Source organism: Myotis yumanensis, unplaced genomic scaffold (genome assembly GCF_028538775.1).
Source record: "Myotis yumanensis isolate MYYU_CA2020_CCGP unplaced genomic scaffold, mMyoYum1.0.hap1 SCAF_2, whole genome shotgun sequence".
Lineage (NCBI taxonomy): Eukaryota > Metazoa > Chordata > Mammalia > Chiroptera > Vespertilionidae > Myotis > Myotis yumanensis.
The window spans coordinates 165,606,856-165,621,160 of NW_027223753.1; the positions used below are offsets into that span (position 1 = coordinate 165,606,856).

General features: G+C 47.2%; 1 protein-coding gene across 3 annotated transcripts in view; it reads left to right on the forward strand.

The window, feature by feature from the left end:
• The window catches only part of TMEM44 (transmembrane protein 44), a 30,596-nt gene extending 16,950 nt beyond the window's left edge, over nt 1–13,646 (forward strand). Inside the window, exons 9-10 of one of the 3 annotated variants that reach the window (XM_070406534.1) lie at nt 2,201–2,359; nt 13,268–13,646. In XM_070406534.1, coding sequence (XP_070262635.1) covers nt 2,201–2,359; nt 13,268–13,291 — 183 coding nt within the window. In that variant the 3' untranslated portion in view covers nt 13,292–13,646. Of the gene's footprint in view, nt 1–2,200; nt 2,577–13,267 lie in introns of those variants that run through there. The other 2 variants (XM_070406535.1, XM_070406533.1) reach the window with 2 other exon arrangements.
• Nucleotides 13,647–14,305: the final 659 nt, after the last annotated feature.

Below are 14,305 nucleotides of genomic sequence, written 5' to 3' on the forward strand. Positions count from 1 at the left end.
TTCAGGTTTAGGGAAATGCCCTCAGCCATTCCCAACAGGTGATAACATATGTGACTCGGCCCTTGTTGAGTCCCCAAGTTCCATCAACCTTTTGATGAAACTCTTGCAATTATGACATGCTGGATTGGCTTCTGGCAGGCTGACACCAAGTAACCACTTGATAAGTGGTTGTTTTTAAAAATTATCATTAACACAAATTTTCTTAATAACCTATGAGATAGATACTATTGTTTCTATTGTTGTTATTTAATAACTTTGTTATTATTTTAAATGGAGGCACAGAGAGGTTTAAGTCACTTGCCCAAATCCCATAGTTAGACAATCACAGAGGTTTTAAACTAAGCCTGTCTGATTCTGGGACCTGTGCGTTTATAAAGAGGACGTACTCTCAGTGCTGCCATATCATGCCAGCTGGGTTAGCAAATGCTCCTTTTTCACGAGAAGGTCCCAGTGGGCAAGTTGGAGCTAGGTACCCTGAGGCCATGTGTCCTGATGTATGTCCTGTTTGGACAGCCCTCTGGCAGTGGGCAGCGAGAGCCACTGGCTGCTTAGTCATCGTCCCAGGTCCCTCCCGAGCACTGGGCCTAAGGAGAGATTTTCCAAGAGAAGCAGCCTGTTCAGGCTGAGCTGAGGGGCCAAGGGCCATGGGTCATGGGGATCGAAGGACTGGAATATTTGAAACTGCATTGTTGACTCCGGTGTGGTCAGGCCTGGAGGTTTTTATAGAATCTATGGTTGTTGCCTGGGAGGCTTCTGTTTCTCCCACTTCCCCCACCCCGCCCAGGGGCTGCCCAGAACACTGACTCTGCCTCCGTTATGGACTTTCTCTGCCTGCCCAGTGACTCTCACGTGAAACCACATTTACGCTGGAGCCATGCTCCAATCACGCTGGAGCCCTGTGTGATTTGGGATCCAGGCCAGTAGACCTTCCTTTTATGTGTCCATGACATTTACATCTGAGCCTGTGACACCACTTCAAGGGAGGCAGGGCAGGGATTACCACTCCCTTTTATAGATTAGGAAACTGAGGCTCGGGGAAGACTAATTTCTTGCCAAGGTCACATGGTTGGTGAAAGATATGGCTCCAGAAGGCAGCTTGTTCCCCTTGCAGAATGACTGCCCAGCTCTGAAACCCCAGCCCTCAGAGCTTCAAGCATGTCTGAGGAAGCCCTCCCCTTCCCCAGACCCCTGCCCCGACCCTGTGAGCCCTGTGGGGAGAAGTTCTTTTCTGAAAGATAGATAGATAGATAGATAGATAGATAGATAGATAGATAGATAGATAGAGGCAAATGACTGATAGATAGAATATAGATAGGAAGATGGATGATGGATGATTGATAGGATATAGATAGAAAGATGATAGAGAAAATAGAAAGTGATAAATGATAGAAAGATAGATGGTAGATTGATAGGAATTGACATAGATAATAGATATAAGATAGATAGATAGGTAGATAGATAGATAGATAGATATATAGATAGATAGATGATAGGGAATCTCCCTTAAACCTTTCTGCTGGTGGTAAGTGTGAGTCGGTAAGGCCTCTATGGGGTGCATTTTTGGCAACAGATGTCCAAATTACAAAGGCACATACCCTCTGAGCCCGCAATTCCACTTCTAGGAATTTATCCTTTAAAAATAGCCTGAAAAAAATGTGTAATTCTTTATTGTTGAAAGCATTACGTATGTCCCCCTTCCCCCGCATTGTCCTCTCCCAGCCGCCCCCGCCCCCCTGCCCTAGCCTGAAATTTTTAATGTACAGTGTAACTCACTGCAGTCAGTGTTGATTGTAAAAGCAAGAGACTGGAAATACCGTCACCATCCATCAGTAGGGGACTGGTTAAATAGACGGCGAACACCTAGACAATGTACCAAAAACATTTCTGATACAGTACGTTCTGAGACATCAAGTGAAAAAAAAACAAGATGCGTAAGAGAGTGCAGCGCATGCTGCGTCTGCGGCAGTAAGGAGCGGTGCGTGTATGCATTTGACTGTGTGTTAGACCATCTGGAAGGGTGAGCGACCCGGAGTGCCGGCCGCCTCTGGGGAGGACGGGCAGCGGGGACGTGAGGGTGGAGGTAGGCTTGCACGCTACACCCTTTCCTGCCTCTGGAACGCTAGAGCACGCGAGTGCTTTGACAATTAAAACATGAAGTGAACTAAGTGTGTCCGCCCGCCCTCCCCCACACACCTTGCAGGCAGGCTGCAGCGCCGCCAGGCTGCCGGGCGACGGACAGATGAGCACGGGAGACGTGCACCAGCAGGAGCCCCCCTCGTACCCTCCCATTCGGGTCATCCGGGCCCGCGTGTCTTCCAGCAGCTCCTCCGAGGTCCCCTCCATCAACTCCGACCTTGAGGTACCCGCTGCTGCCTGCCTGCCGGTGCATGGGCGCCCTCCTCCATGACCCTGCGGTGCCCCGGGTGCTGGCGCTGCAGCTTGCCAGTCCGCCCGCGCTCGCCTCCGCCTGCTGAATAATGAATGAGTCCGCTGGCTGCTGCCCGCCGACAAGGGGTTTCCATGGTCACGTTCCCCAGCGAAACACTGCATGGTGCAGCGCGGCCTCGGAGAATCACTTGCACATGCAGTTACGCAAATAAATGCGTGAATAATATATAAACTTGGAAAGTGTCTCTGTGTTTCCCAAACCCATGTGACCATGGAAGCGTCCCACCCCCAAACCCCCCTTCCCCCAACACCGGCTGCCCCATCGTGCCCTCAGGGTCATACTTGGGATCGCATAAGCTTGGCATTTTCATAAACTTGACCTCATTTTGATTTGGGGATCTGTGAACAAAACATCCCATTTCGGATACCACAGACGGGTGTACCCTCAGGTCTGGGCTGTCCCTCAGGCCCACAGCTCCCGGCCTGTGTCTGGAAAATGAGAACAAGGACGGTGTAGTTGCCATGTGCTGTCAGCAGGGGGAGGACTGCCCTTCTTTCTGGGTTTGTGTTCTGTTTCGGTGTCAAAATGCCCTTTTAGGAAATGATGATCAACTATGTGGTAGTCGGTGTTGAGTTTTTTGTTTTGGTTTTAATGGTCTTATTTGGTAAAATAACCCATTAGCCATCCTAAGTAGGCCCCTCAAATTTGTTGAACGCTTAGTGGACCCTAAAATTCGAAAGACTCAGAGCCATAGGCCTGCGGACTCCCCCAGGACTCTTCTCACTTACCTGTGCTCTACCTGGGCCCTCCAGGAGTGCCCTATCTAATCGACAGGACAAAACATTGGAATTTGCAAGTAATTCCTATGATGGCAGCACCGGAGAAGGTCTGAGACAGAGACTGATCAGGCCGAGGGAAAGGGGGGGGGGGGGGGGCTCGAGTGCAGTGAGAACTTGAGTATTTTTACTTTCCCCCAGTGTCCACTGGCTGGGCATCAGATGAATGGCATTGGAGCCTCAGGCCATTTGCTTGGGGCTGTATGTTTCCAGACATCTCCACAGGGGTGATTCACTCCACAGAGACTGTGGATCCACTCTTTCATTTGCTCACTCACTCACTCACAAGGCAGCCCCGCTCCTGGCACAGCCATCCCGAGAGCGTGCTGAGCAGATGCCGAGAAAGGGTGACTGCACCCGCCCGTGGAGGGCAGGTGGGAGCGGGGCCCAGAGGGAGCGGGGCTTGCAGGAGTGGCCACCTCACTTTCCAGCATAGCCCACACCTGTTTTATGAGAGCAGGGTTCGCTTTCTTCCGGCATTGAAATGGTTCCGCTGCCTTTAAAGGCTTCCTTTTCTTTTCTTTTTTTAGTCTCTGGGATGCAAGAAAAGATTAAGTCCAACGTTGTGACAAAAGTTCATTTAGTCCCTTTTTTCCTTCTCTGTTTCCTAGTAATGGAGCTTCGTAGGAATTCTGCAAGGACGTTGTTTCTGTCATTGGAACAAAGTCTGCCTGTTGGAGAATGACCGCCTGGAGCGTTTGCAGTTGTGTGTGTGTGTGGGGGGGGGGGGGGGGCGTGGCGGGGGTGGGGGGGAATGAAGCCACACACCTGATTGCTCTGTCTGAAAGGGGTCAAGTCCCAGGCCTGTGTGTCTTGCTATCTGTGCCTTAAGCTCTTGACAACCGGGACTGCTTGTTCCCTCTCCAAACTCTGCTTCCAGCACCAGGGGCCAGGTCAGATTCCTTTGGACATTTGTCATTCTTTTTTAAATGTGTTTTTTTTTTTTTTTTTAATTATTTTAGAGAGGAAGGGAGAAACAGAAAGAGAGAGAGAGAGACATTTCTGTGAGAGAGAATATAGATCGGTTGCCTCCTGCACATACCCCGGCAGGGGATCAAACCCGCAACCCAGGCCTGTGCCGTAACCAGGAATTGAGCCAGTGACCTTTTGGTTACGAACCAACTGAGCCACACTGGCCAAGGCTGGGCATTGGTCATTCTTAAAGTCAAATCATTCCTTTAAATAAACACAAAAACAGATACACACACACGTACTATAAAAGTGCTCATGTTAGAGAAAACACATGTAAGTAAGAAGAGGCCAGAACATTCCAACAGGTACCAAAAGCAAAAAGCGACGTTGAGGATGTGGTTTCTCCCCGGGAAGGTGGCATTGCCTGCCACGACAGAGTGAAAGTCAGTACATCCTGAAATGTGTGGGGCCGCCAGCTGGCTCCCCTGGGAGTGAGGAAAGATGCTCCACTGCCCCCCACCCACCCCCTCAAGGAAAGGACTGTGCCCGAGAAAGAGGAGTGATCAGGAGTTGTGGGTGCGGGTGAGGGGGGCGGGGGGATGGCTCTCGCTGCCCTTCCAGGCAGCCTTGCCCTGGACATCTTGAGTCTTCACTTCTTCCTCTGTACATGGGAACCGCGAGACCTTCCCTGCCTGTATTACAGAGTGACTGTGAGGGTCAAAATGGGGGTGCTGGTGGGGCTTTGCCAGACTCCCAAAGGTGCTATATGTCGTGCAGTGGAAACTGGGCTGGAAGTGGGCTTTGCTACTCACTCCACCCCTTTTAGCCGTGGAATGGGCAGCCCCTGCTCATTTAGCTGGACCTGTTCTGAGAGTGGAGACAATGAGTTCAGGGCGATGGTGAGGCTCCACTAGGTCCGAATGTAAAGGAGCTTTGACACAGGAGACCAGTGGCCCCATAAATGCTCATCGTGAAACCCCAGCGTTGGACTGGGTGATCTTTAAGGTCCCACTTAGCAACGTGGTCCTAAGTGTCAAAGTGTGTGGTTGAGAGAGGTGGGAGGAGGTTAGCTACACTGAGTCCATTCTTAGCTGTAGAAAGACTTCCATCAAGCAAACAAAAGCATCACCGACCTACCACACTTAATGTCCTTGCTGGCACAGCGGCTCAGGCTGCTGGGTCTGCCTGGGTGCCGCCGGAATACCTCTGCCGCCTCAGTCTCCTTCCACTTGAACCAACGCAGGTGCCACCTCCATCTCTCCTTTCACTGCTGTCCTACCCAGGAGCTTCCCAACACTCAGCCCCACGGCCTCCCTGCTCTAAGGCTTCTGTGGCTCCTGACTGCTTATGTTTAAGTCTGACCCTTCAGCCTGACCTCCAGGACACTTGGTCCTCTGGCCCTGGGCCAGCTCTCCGGGTTTTACTCTCACATCTGACCAGCTTTCTTTTCTCTGGGGTCCTTTGCTTATTTCAGTCCTCTCCTCCTGCCCTTCAAGGCACTGGCTAAATCCTGCCTCCTCCAGGAAGCCTTCCCTGCACTCCAGAGTAGGGTTGCTAGATTTAACTGGCAAAAAACACAGGACAGCCAATGAAATTTGAATCTTAGATGAACTGGCCTACACTAAAGCACTATTTGTTATCTGAAATTCAGATTTCACTGAGCATCCTGTGTGTCCTCTGGCAATTCTGCTCCTGAATCAAACTTGATTGTTCGCATTTCTGGCCCCTCCCTAGACCTCTTCTCCAGTTCTTCTGAGCAGCATTTGAGCAGCAAACTTTCTTCCAAAAATTTAGGAACATACAATGTGATAGATCAACTATATCTTAATAAAACCAGGGAAAATTCGTTTTAAGAAATCAGGAACAGGGGCCAAGGTTGCCCAGGCCTTTCCCACGGGAGGTCCTGGGATTTGGCCTGACGCAGTCTTTGCATCTCCTTGTGACTGATGTTGGAGGTGCTGCTCCCGACCCCTGCTGCCCACCATTTTAATTCGCGTGGCTTCTCCGTCTTGGCCCTTTTGTTCCCACCTTCATATGTCCCTGAAGTGAAACTGTGCGTCATCCTTATAAAGGAAACCACCCCGCGGTGGGTCAGAACTTCCCTCTCGCTGATCCATGTCACGATGGGCCTTTCGCACAGCACCTCACGGTGTGTGAGGCATTTTCTCATCTCACACCCCGTTTTCCCCACAGCAGCTGGGAAGGAAGAGCAGTGTGGGAAGTCTGTGCCAGAGGAGGAAAGAAAGTGTGGGGGTGAAACACGGTGCTTGATTCAGAGTGTCAAAGAATTCCTTAATTAACGAGCTGTAAATATTGTGCAGGTTTTTTAAAAATAGAAAGGATGAGATTTTGAGACATACGGTAGAATGTTTAAAAGTCTGTAAGGGCCTTGGCTGGTTTGTCTCAGTGGATAGAGCATCGGCCTGTGGACTGAAGGGTCCCAGGTTCAATTCCAGTCAAGGGCACATGCCTAGGTTGCGGGCATGCAGGAAGCAGCCAATCAATGATTCTCTCTCATCATTGATGTTTCTATCTCTCCCTTCTCTGAAAGGCAATAAAAATATACATTTAAAAGTCTGTAAGGTACCAGATCAAAAGGAAATCTGCTTTAAAAGATTGAGAAAACTGTAACTGGTGCATCTCTGGCCAGTCTTAAAACCTTATAATCAGAAGAAACAAAAAACCTTTATAATCTATCCTGAGTGCAGCAACATCTCACCTCTCCCATGTTGGGAAGTCACTGCTCCCCAGAGGTAAGAGGTGGGAGTTGGTCTTGCTACACCTGACCAATCTAGCTCTCATAGTCTAAAATGTAAGCCTGGAAATTGATCATTTTCCAACGACTAAGACATGCCTCAGTCTTCAGGAACAAAGGAAAAGTTGCCACATGTTCTGTGGACAGGGCTACAGCATGCCTCTTGGTTTCAGAAGCATGACAAAGAGTGTTTTTTAGAAATGAGGTGAATTGAAGTACTATATAAGCTGTGGTTCACAAACGTGATGGTCCTCTTTAAGGATTTGTGGAAATATTAATTACATTTTAAGGTAGAACAGCCATTTGCAGAATTTGGAGTGTGTGTGTATATCTAAGGGCTATTAAACACCTTCATAGAGACTCTTAAAAATAGAACTATGAGTGATTTTTAGTTTGTTTTTTTGAAAAAATTCTTATACAAAAATCAACATATTTTGCTCTTGAAACGTGGAAATGACTATAAAATGTTATTTATTTTTATTTTGGGGGCTCGGGGAGAGACCTCGGTTGCAAAGATTTGGGTTAATTGTACTCAGGCACATTATCATCGATTTAAATTTTAAAAGAAATCCTGCTACTATCTTCACTAGAGGGCGCTGTTCTTAAATTTTAGATTGCCTGTGATGCTGAAGATTTGGAGAGTTTAAAGGTTTCATTTCAACCCAGCTGGGGGGACTCTTAAGCTCCTTTATTTGTTTGCTCGGCTTTAAATAAACTTTTATTTTTGGAATAATTTTGCATTTACAGAAAAGTTGGAAAGGTAGTACAGAGAGTCCCTGTATATTTTGCCCAGTTTCCTCTAATGTTAACATCTTACAAAAACCATGCTACATTTACCAAAACTAAGAAATTGACATTAATACATTACTATTAACTATACTACAGATTTTATTTAGATTTCACTAGTCTTCATCAGTGTTCTTATTCTGTTCTGGGATACAATCCAGCATATCACATTGCATTTAATAATTTTTTAAACAAACAAAACACACACTCACTACGGTAACCATAGATTATCATTTATATTTTGCATGAACATCTGTATTTATTTGTAAAAGTTATTTAACTTTTTGAACCCCTATGTTGTCATCAACATTTCTGTTTTTTTGCAGTGTGTGTGTAACCATTATTTTAGTAATTTTGTGTCTTCTCCAATTAATTTGTTTTCCGTTTATATCCCCCTTCAGGCTGTCATTAAAATATGAATGCTATGGAATTATTACTAATTTTGTTAGGTATAATAATGACATTGTGCTTAGAATTTTTTAAAATGTCCTTATCAATGAGATACATATCGAAGTATTTATAGATGAAATTAGTTACTTTAAAATACTTCAGCCAATAAAAAAAATGAGGAGCTAGAGCAAATAAAACAGGATGTGTCCATAGGTGTTTATGGGGTTATTTTTTAGTGTAAGACTAAAAAGTCTTATAATTAAGAAGTTGTTTAAAATGGAAATGTAAAATAATTGAACAGTAGAAACTTGGTTTTAATGTGACAAGAATGCCAAATCCTGTGAACTGCTCAGATGGGCAGCTGTTCCACTTAATGGACATTCATGGATCAATATAACTGACGTTTGTAGATTCATAGCTCTGTCAGAACACGTCTCCCAGGCACTGCATGCCGTGCCGGAGGACAAGAGCAGGCCGAGAAGCCGCCCTTCAACTGACTCAGACATATTTGAGGCTTGGGGTGGAACCAACCGTGCAGTAAAGGCTGATGAAAAATGAATCTTGGCTGGTAGCAAATATCCCTTATTTTCAAGGTGGGGATTTTATTTGCATCTCTCTTTCTTAGTTTTGTGGTTTTGAGTTGACTCATCTCCACCATGTGGTTAATAAATGGATGATTTATTATCATTATTACACCTGGTAATAATAACTTCTAATAATAGTAATTTAAAAATCTGTATGGGTTATAATTTTTCCAAGGACCTGCAGCCCTTCATAATTATCACAATTATCCTATTGATCATTTCACTCAATTGTAGCTGCTAGTAGCTGCTGCCTTCCTGCTTGCTGAAATCAGCTCTCCCTTTGCCCTCAGAGCATCAGAGGGTCTGCCTCCTGGCTCGCTGAGCAGTCGGGGCAGGTGCCGAGGTCTGCTTTGCTCTGTAATGGGGCGGAATCTATCAAAGACTTTTCTGTGTCTCTTTTTATTCTGCAGCACAAGTATTGGGAGGCCCTAAGCTTGAAGCAGGTATGGACAGTTGTGCTCTCTCTCTATTCCAGGAGGGACTTCCTGTGGCTTGATTCAGTTCCTGTTTTTGTTAGCCGCCCCCCCCCCCCCCGCCCCGGGTGGCTGGGACCATGCCAGATTCCTTTAGGCCCTGCAGTGGTTCTCAACCTTCCTAATGCCACAGCCCTTTAATACTGTTCCTCATGTTGTGGTGACCCCCAATTTCATTGTTACAACTTGAACATAATTAAAGCATAGTGATTAATCACAAAAACAATATGTAATATATATGTTTTCCGATGGTCTTAGGCAACCCCTGTGAAAGGGTCATTCGACCCCCAAAGGGGTCGCGACCCACAGGTTGAGAACCGCTGTTTTAGGGGGGGAAAAGAATGTGAAAATGACAGGTGAGTCTTATAGGATCAGGGGATTTTCTGCGTTCTCTCAGTTCAGAGTTCTTTCTGCTTTGTCCAAACTATCTAGTAGGGACTCAGAGAAGATGTGTAACCTGAAAAAGAAACGTGGTTTGGAAAAGAGGTGTATGAACAAGCAGAATAACTGCAGGTTGCTAATGGTAGTGATGCTGGGAGTGGCTGCGGTAGTTGAGATAAACATTGTCATCCGGAGACCTTGATCAGCTGGCTGCTGTCTCCATGCCACCTTGCCTCCAAGGGATGAAGGAGCATGTTTTTTTGACAACTACCTGTTGTCTCCCAGGATTGTTTCTGATAAGAGAGTGGGCCATCTTTTGCTCAAATTCTCTTTATGCCTGGATTCCAGCAATGTTTTTATTCCTTAAAATGAAGTTTTAAAACACATTATTCTGGGGAATCAGAAGAAAGAGATTTAAAATGCTTCTGACGGCCTAACCCACTTCAAAGGGTTCGCTTGATCAAAGTGGCAGGCTGTCTCTGTTTGCCGGAAGCTGGATTGGTCAGGTGTAGCAAGAATTGGAGCAGTGGTTCTGAAACATCAGGGCCAAACCTTAGCTCTCAAACCAGAGAGAGGGTACAGGTGGGCTACCAGCGTCAGCCTTTCTACTGAGCACCCTGGGCCCTTCGGGTGAGTACACTCAGAACTGTCTTCTAGAACGTGAGCCTCAGCTGGAAAACAGAATTCATCAAAAGGCACACTGTGCATCCTCGGGAAACAGGCTCTGACTTCCACCAAGGGCAACTGGACCCCAGAGGCTGAGGGGCTGGGAAGCTCTTTTATGTGGGATCTTTGATAAAGTCAGAGAGGAATTTGCTTAGACATGTCCCCTCGAATCTGCAGCCACAAGTGAATGAAAAGTAAGCACTGGGACTGCCTGGCACAGCCCCAAACAGGTACAGGGGGCTGATCTGTACCAACCAACTCAGCTTAGTCCCTGGCCTGCACGGTTAGTGGGGATGAGGTGGTCTTTTTAACATGATGCTGTTTTTATTTTTTATTTTTTTTTAATATATTTTATTGATTTTTTACAGAGAGGAAGGGAGAGAGATAGAGAGTCAGAAACATCGATGAGAGAGAAACATCGATCAGCTGCCTCCCGCACATCTCCCACTGGGGATGTGCCCGCAACCCAGGCACATGCCCCCGACCGGAATCGAACCCGGGACCCTTCGGTCTGCAGGACGACGATCCATCCACTGAGCCAAACCGGCTTCGGCAACATGATGCTGTTTTTAATCATCAAGTGATAGAAGTCATAAGTCACTCATTGAATCAGGCTCTTTTTTCTTTCTTTCTAAAACAAAGCCATAATTTGTGTTTTATACCTGGCATAGTGTGGACACCATCTGGCTCAGGGAACCTTGAAAACCTTATCCCGGACTTCCAGGAACTAGACTGATTGATTCAACTCAAATTTGGCTGTCTGGTGGAGCATTTTACTTGGAGTGCATGTCCATGCCTGACTGTATTTTCTTGCCCAAATAGATAATCTGGCGCGGGCTGATACAGCCTACTTGGCCTTCGCTTGTTATTTTCTGGGTGTTTTGATGATGATATCAAATATGACCTATGACTCAGAATCATCAGTCATAGAAACTCAGAAAGAAAAGAGATCATATTACCTAGTTACTGATCCAATATCCCAACTTACATATGGAGAAACCAAGGGAGTGGCAAAAGGAAAACTTGGGCCCAGCCCCCAACTTGCCTTCGTGGCTGCAAACACTAAGGGTTCCCTTCTCTTGGTCCACATGCAAAGTTCCCTCTCTCATCCTTCATATCAGAGCAATAGGAAAACAGCAAATAGCTTCACCAGTTCTGTGTGCCCACCTCTTTTTTAACCTTCCCTTCCCCTGCAAATTGCAATTTTCCATAATGGCCTGACAGCAATGAAATATTCATGGGCTTGTGACTATGAATTAGGTTTTAAGTGTTTGTTTTTGACAAGTCTACTGATCTCAAGTTTAGAGGAAATACCATGGATGGGGAGGAAGTGCCTTGCTCTTAAGGAACTCATCATCTACCTGAGAGGACAAGGGAGATGCCCAGAGAGAGGACAGGGCTGTCCATGCTCAGCTGCAAATGAGTGGCACAGGCAGTACTAACAGAGAAGGGGTGAGAGCTCAATGGGCATAAGCAGTTGGGGTAGGCTTCCTGGAACAGGAGGTACTCACCTGGACCATAAAGAATGGGTTGTGTTTGCTTGGTCTTGTCCAGGAATGAATTAGGCGTGGAGATGGGCATTCTTAGGATAAAGAGAATATGACTCAGCCCTAACCAGTTTGGCTCAGTACATAGCATCAGCCCTCAGACTGAAGGGTCCTGGTTTCAATTCCAGTCAAGGGCACATACCTCAGTTGTAGGCTCAATCCTCAGTCCAGGTCGGGGCAAGTTCGGGACAACCAATTGATATGTCTCTCTCACATTGAGGTTTCTCTCTTTCTGTCTTTCCCCCTACCTTCCACTCTCTCAATGGAAAAAATACTCTTGGGTGAGGATTAACAACAAGAAAAAAAGAGAATATTACTCAGTCTCATTAGAGAAGGACTTGGTGACAACAGGGAAAAAGAGGGTGGAGCTGGTCTGTTCAGGGTGGCTGTCCTTTAATTCCTTTATTTAAAACTACAGGCCCGGTGTGGTCGAAACGGCCCCGGTGAGGTCGAATTGGGCCCGGTGAGGCTGAAACGGCTCCGGTGAGGTTGCAACTGCCCCGGTGAGGTTGAAACGGCCCCAGTGAGATTGAAACGGCCCCAGTGAGATTGAGACGGCCCCTGTGAGGCCAAGACGGCCCTGGTGAGGCTGGGATGGCCCCGGCGAGGCTGAGACGGCCCCGGTGAGGCTGAGATGGCCCGTGTGGTTGAAACAGCTCTGGTGAGGTTGAGACGACCCTGGTGAGGTCAAAACAGCCCCTGTGAGGTTGAGGCGGCCCCTGTGAGGCTGAAACGGCCCCCGTGAGGCTGGGACAGCCCCTGTGAGGCTGAGATGGCCTCTGTGAGACTGAGACGGCCCCTGGGAAGCTGAGAAAAATACCACATGAACTCACTCATTTATGGATAATAAGAAACATTATAGACTGATGAACAAAAATGGATACAGAGGCAGAGCAGCATTGAGCAGAATGTCAAACTACAGTGGGAACCCTGGGGAGGGTTGGGAGGAGTAGGAGATCAACTGAAGGACTTATATGCATGCATATGAGAATAACTAATGGGCACAAGACACTGGGGGGTGGGGGAAGCCGGAGGAATGTTAAGGGGGAGAAAAAAGGAGACATGTGTAATACTCTTTGTAATACTTTAAGAAAAAAAAAAGATAGCAAGTATAAAAAAAACAAAAACAAAAAAACTAGAGGCCCGGTGCACAGGATTCGTACACTGGTGGGGGGCGTGCTCTGTGGGGATCTGCCCGCTGTGGGAGCTCCACTCATCCCAGTCAGCCGAGCAGTGCTCCCACTGTGGGAGTGCACTGACCACCAGGGAGCAGCTCCTGCATTGTGTGTCTGCCCTCTGGTGGTCAGTGCGCATCATAGCAACTGGTCGACCGGTCGTTCTGCCATTTGGTTGCTGGGCTTTTATTATATAGGATTATGCTTGTCCTGGCAGATCCTGGAAACACAGGTCTGGTTACTGACCCTACTACCTGTTTGTTCTTGTGTATACCTGGGCCATAAGAACCAGGATTGGAGCTGTTGTTGGGGGACTGTAGGAACTAAGAAGGGTCTGTTCCACCAAGGAACCTTTGGTTTCTTTTCTCCACAGTGCAACCCTGAAGATAAACCTTGAAGGGAATAAAGACAACGTGAAGATGCTTAGATCCCAGATGCAAAGGTGTCCTATGAGGCCAGTGGACTTGACTTCTGATGAGTAATACTTCTTGGAGCCACATCAACAGCTCAGCCCCAAAGTTAGCTGTCAGGAACTGTGCAGAGGTCAACTAGCAATGACACCCATGGCAGGAGTTTAAGCTTCTGCTGAGTCTGCCCAAGAAAGTGTGGAACCAGGAGCTGTCACTGCCCTTGGCCGTTCTCTGCCATGGCTTGGAATGGAGCTAAGACTTTGGGTCCTATGCACAGACTTGACATGCCCACAGAGTACTCTTGTGAAATATAAATCTTCATCCTCTTTTCCCTTTCCCTTATATGTTTTTATTGATTTTTTAGAGAAGGGAGAGGGATGAAAACATCAATGAGAAACATCAGTTGGCTGCCTCTTGTATGCCCCCACCAGAGATCGAGCCCAAAACCGAGATTCGAACCAGTGCCCTTTTGGCACACGGGTCGATGCTCAACCACTGAGCCACAACAGCCAGGTTCCCTTTGAATCAACCAGACTTTGAATATCTGCTAGGTGCCAGGAATGAGTTCATCTAACAAATAGCTAATGTGTTTGGATCTCAGTAGAGCCCATTCTGCAAGACTTGACTAAGCCTAGATGAGAAGGGTGGGCCCACATGCTGGCTTCAACCACAGGTACTGATGGGACCTGGCTCCTGCTTTCCAGTTACCCACTTCAGTTTTCTGCTGGAGGTTAAAGATACAATTGGTTGGCCAACCAAGTGTTTGTGAGAGCAAGCAAATAAATTGCTCCAGGTACCAGGGCTTGCTGTAACCTGACAAGGGCAGGGTTTGCAGGTGAGGGGGACTGCTTCAGGAGGTAACTGAAAGCATGCAGAGGGCAAGAGGCATGACAGGAGGTGTTAAATTCAAACGCAGCAGTCCCATTTTAGGATTGTTTTGATACTGTGACCATGGGTGAGGGGAGGAATTGAGGGATTGGAGCCAAGGTGAGAGGAACACT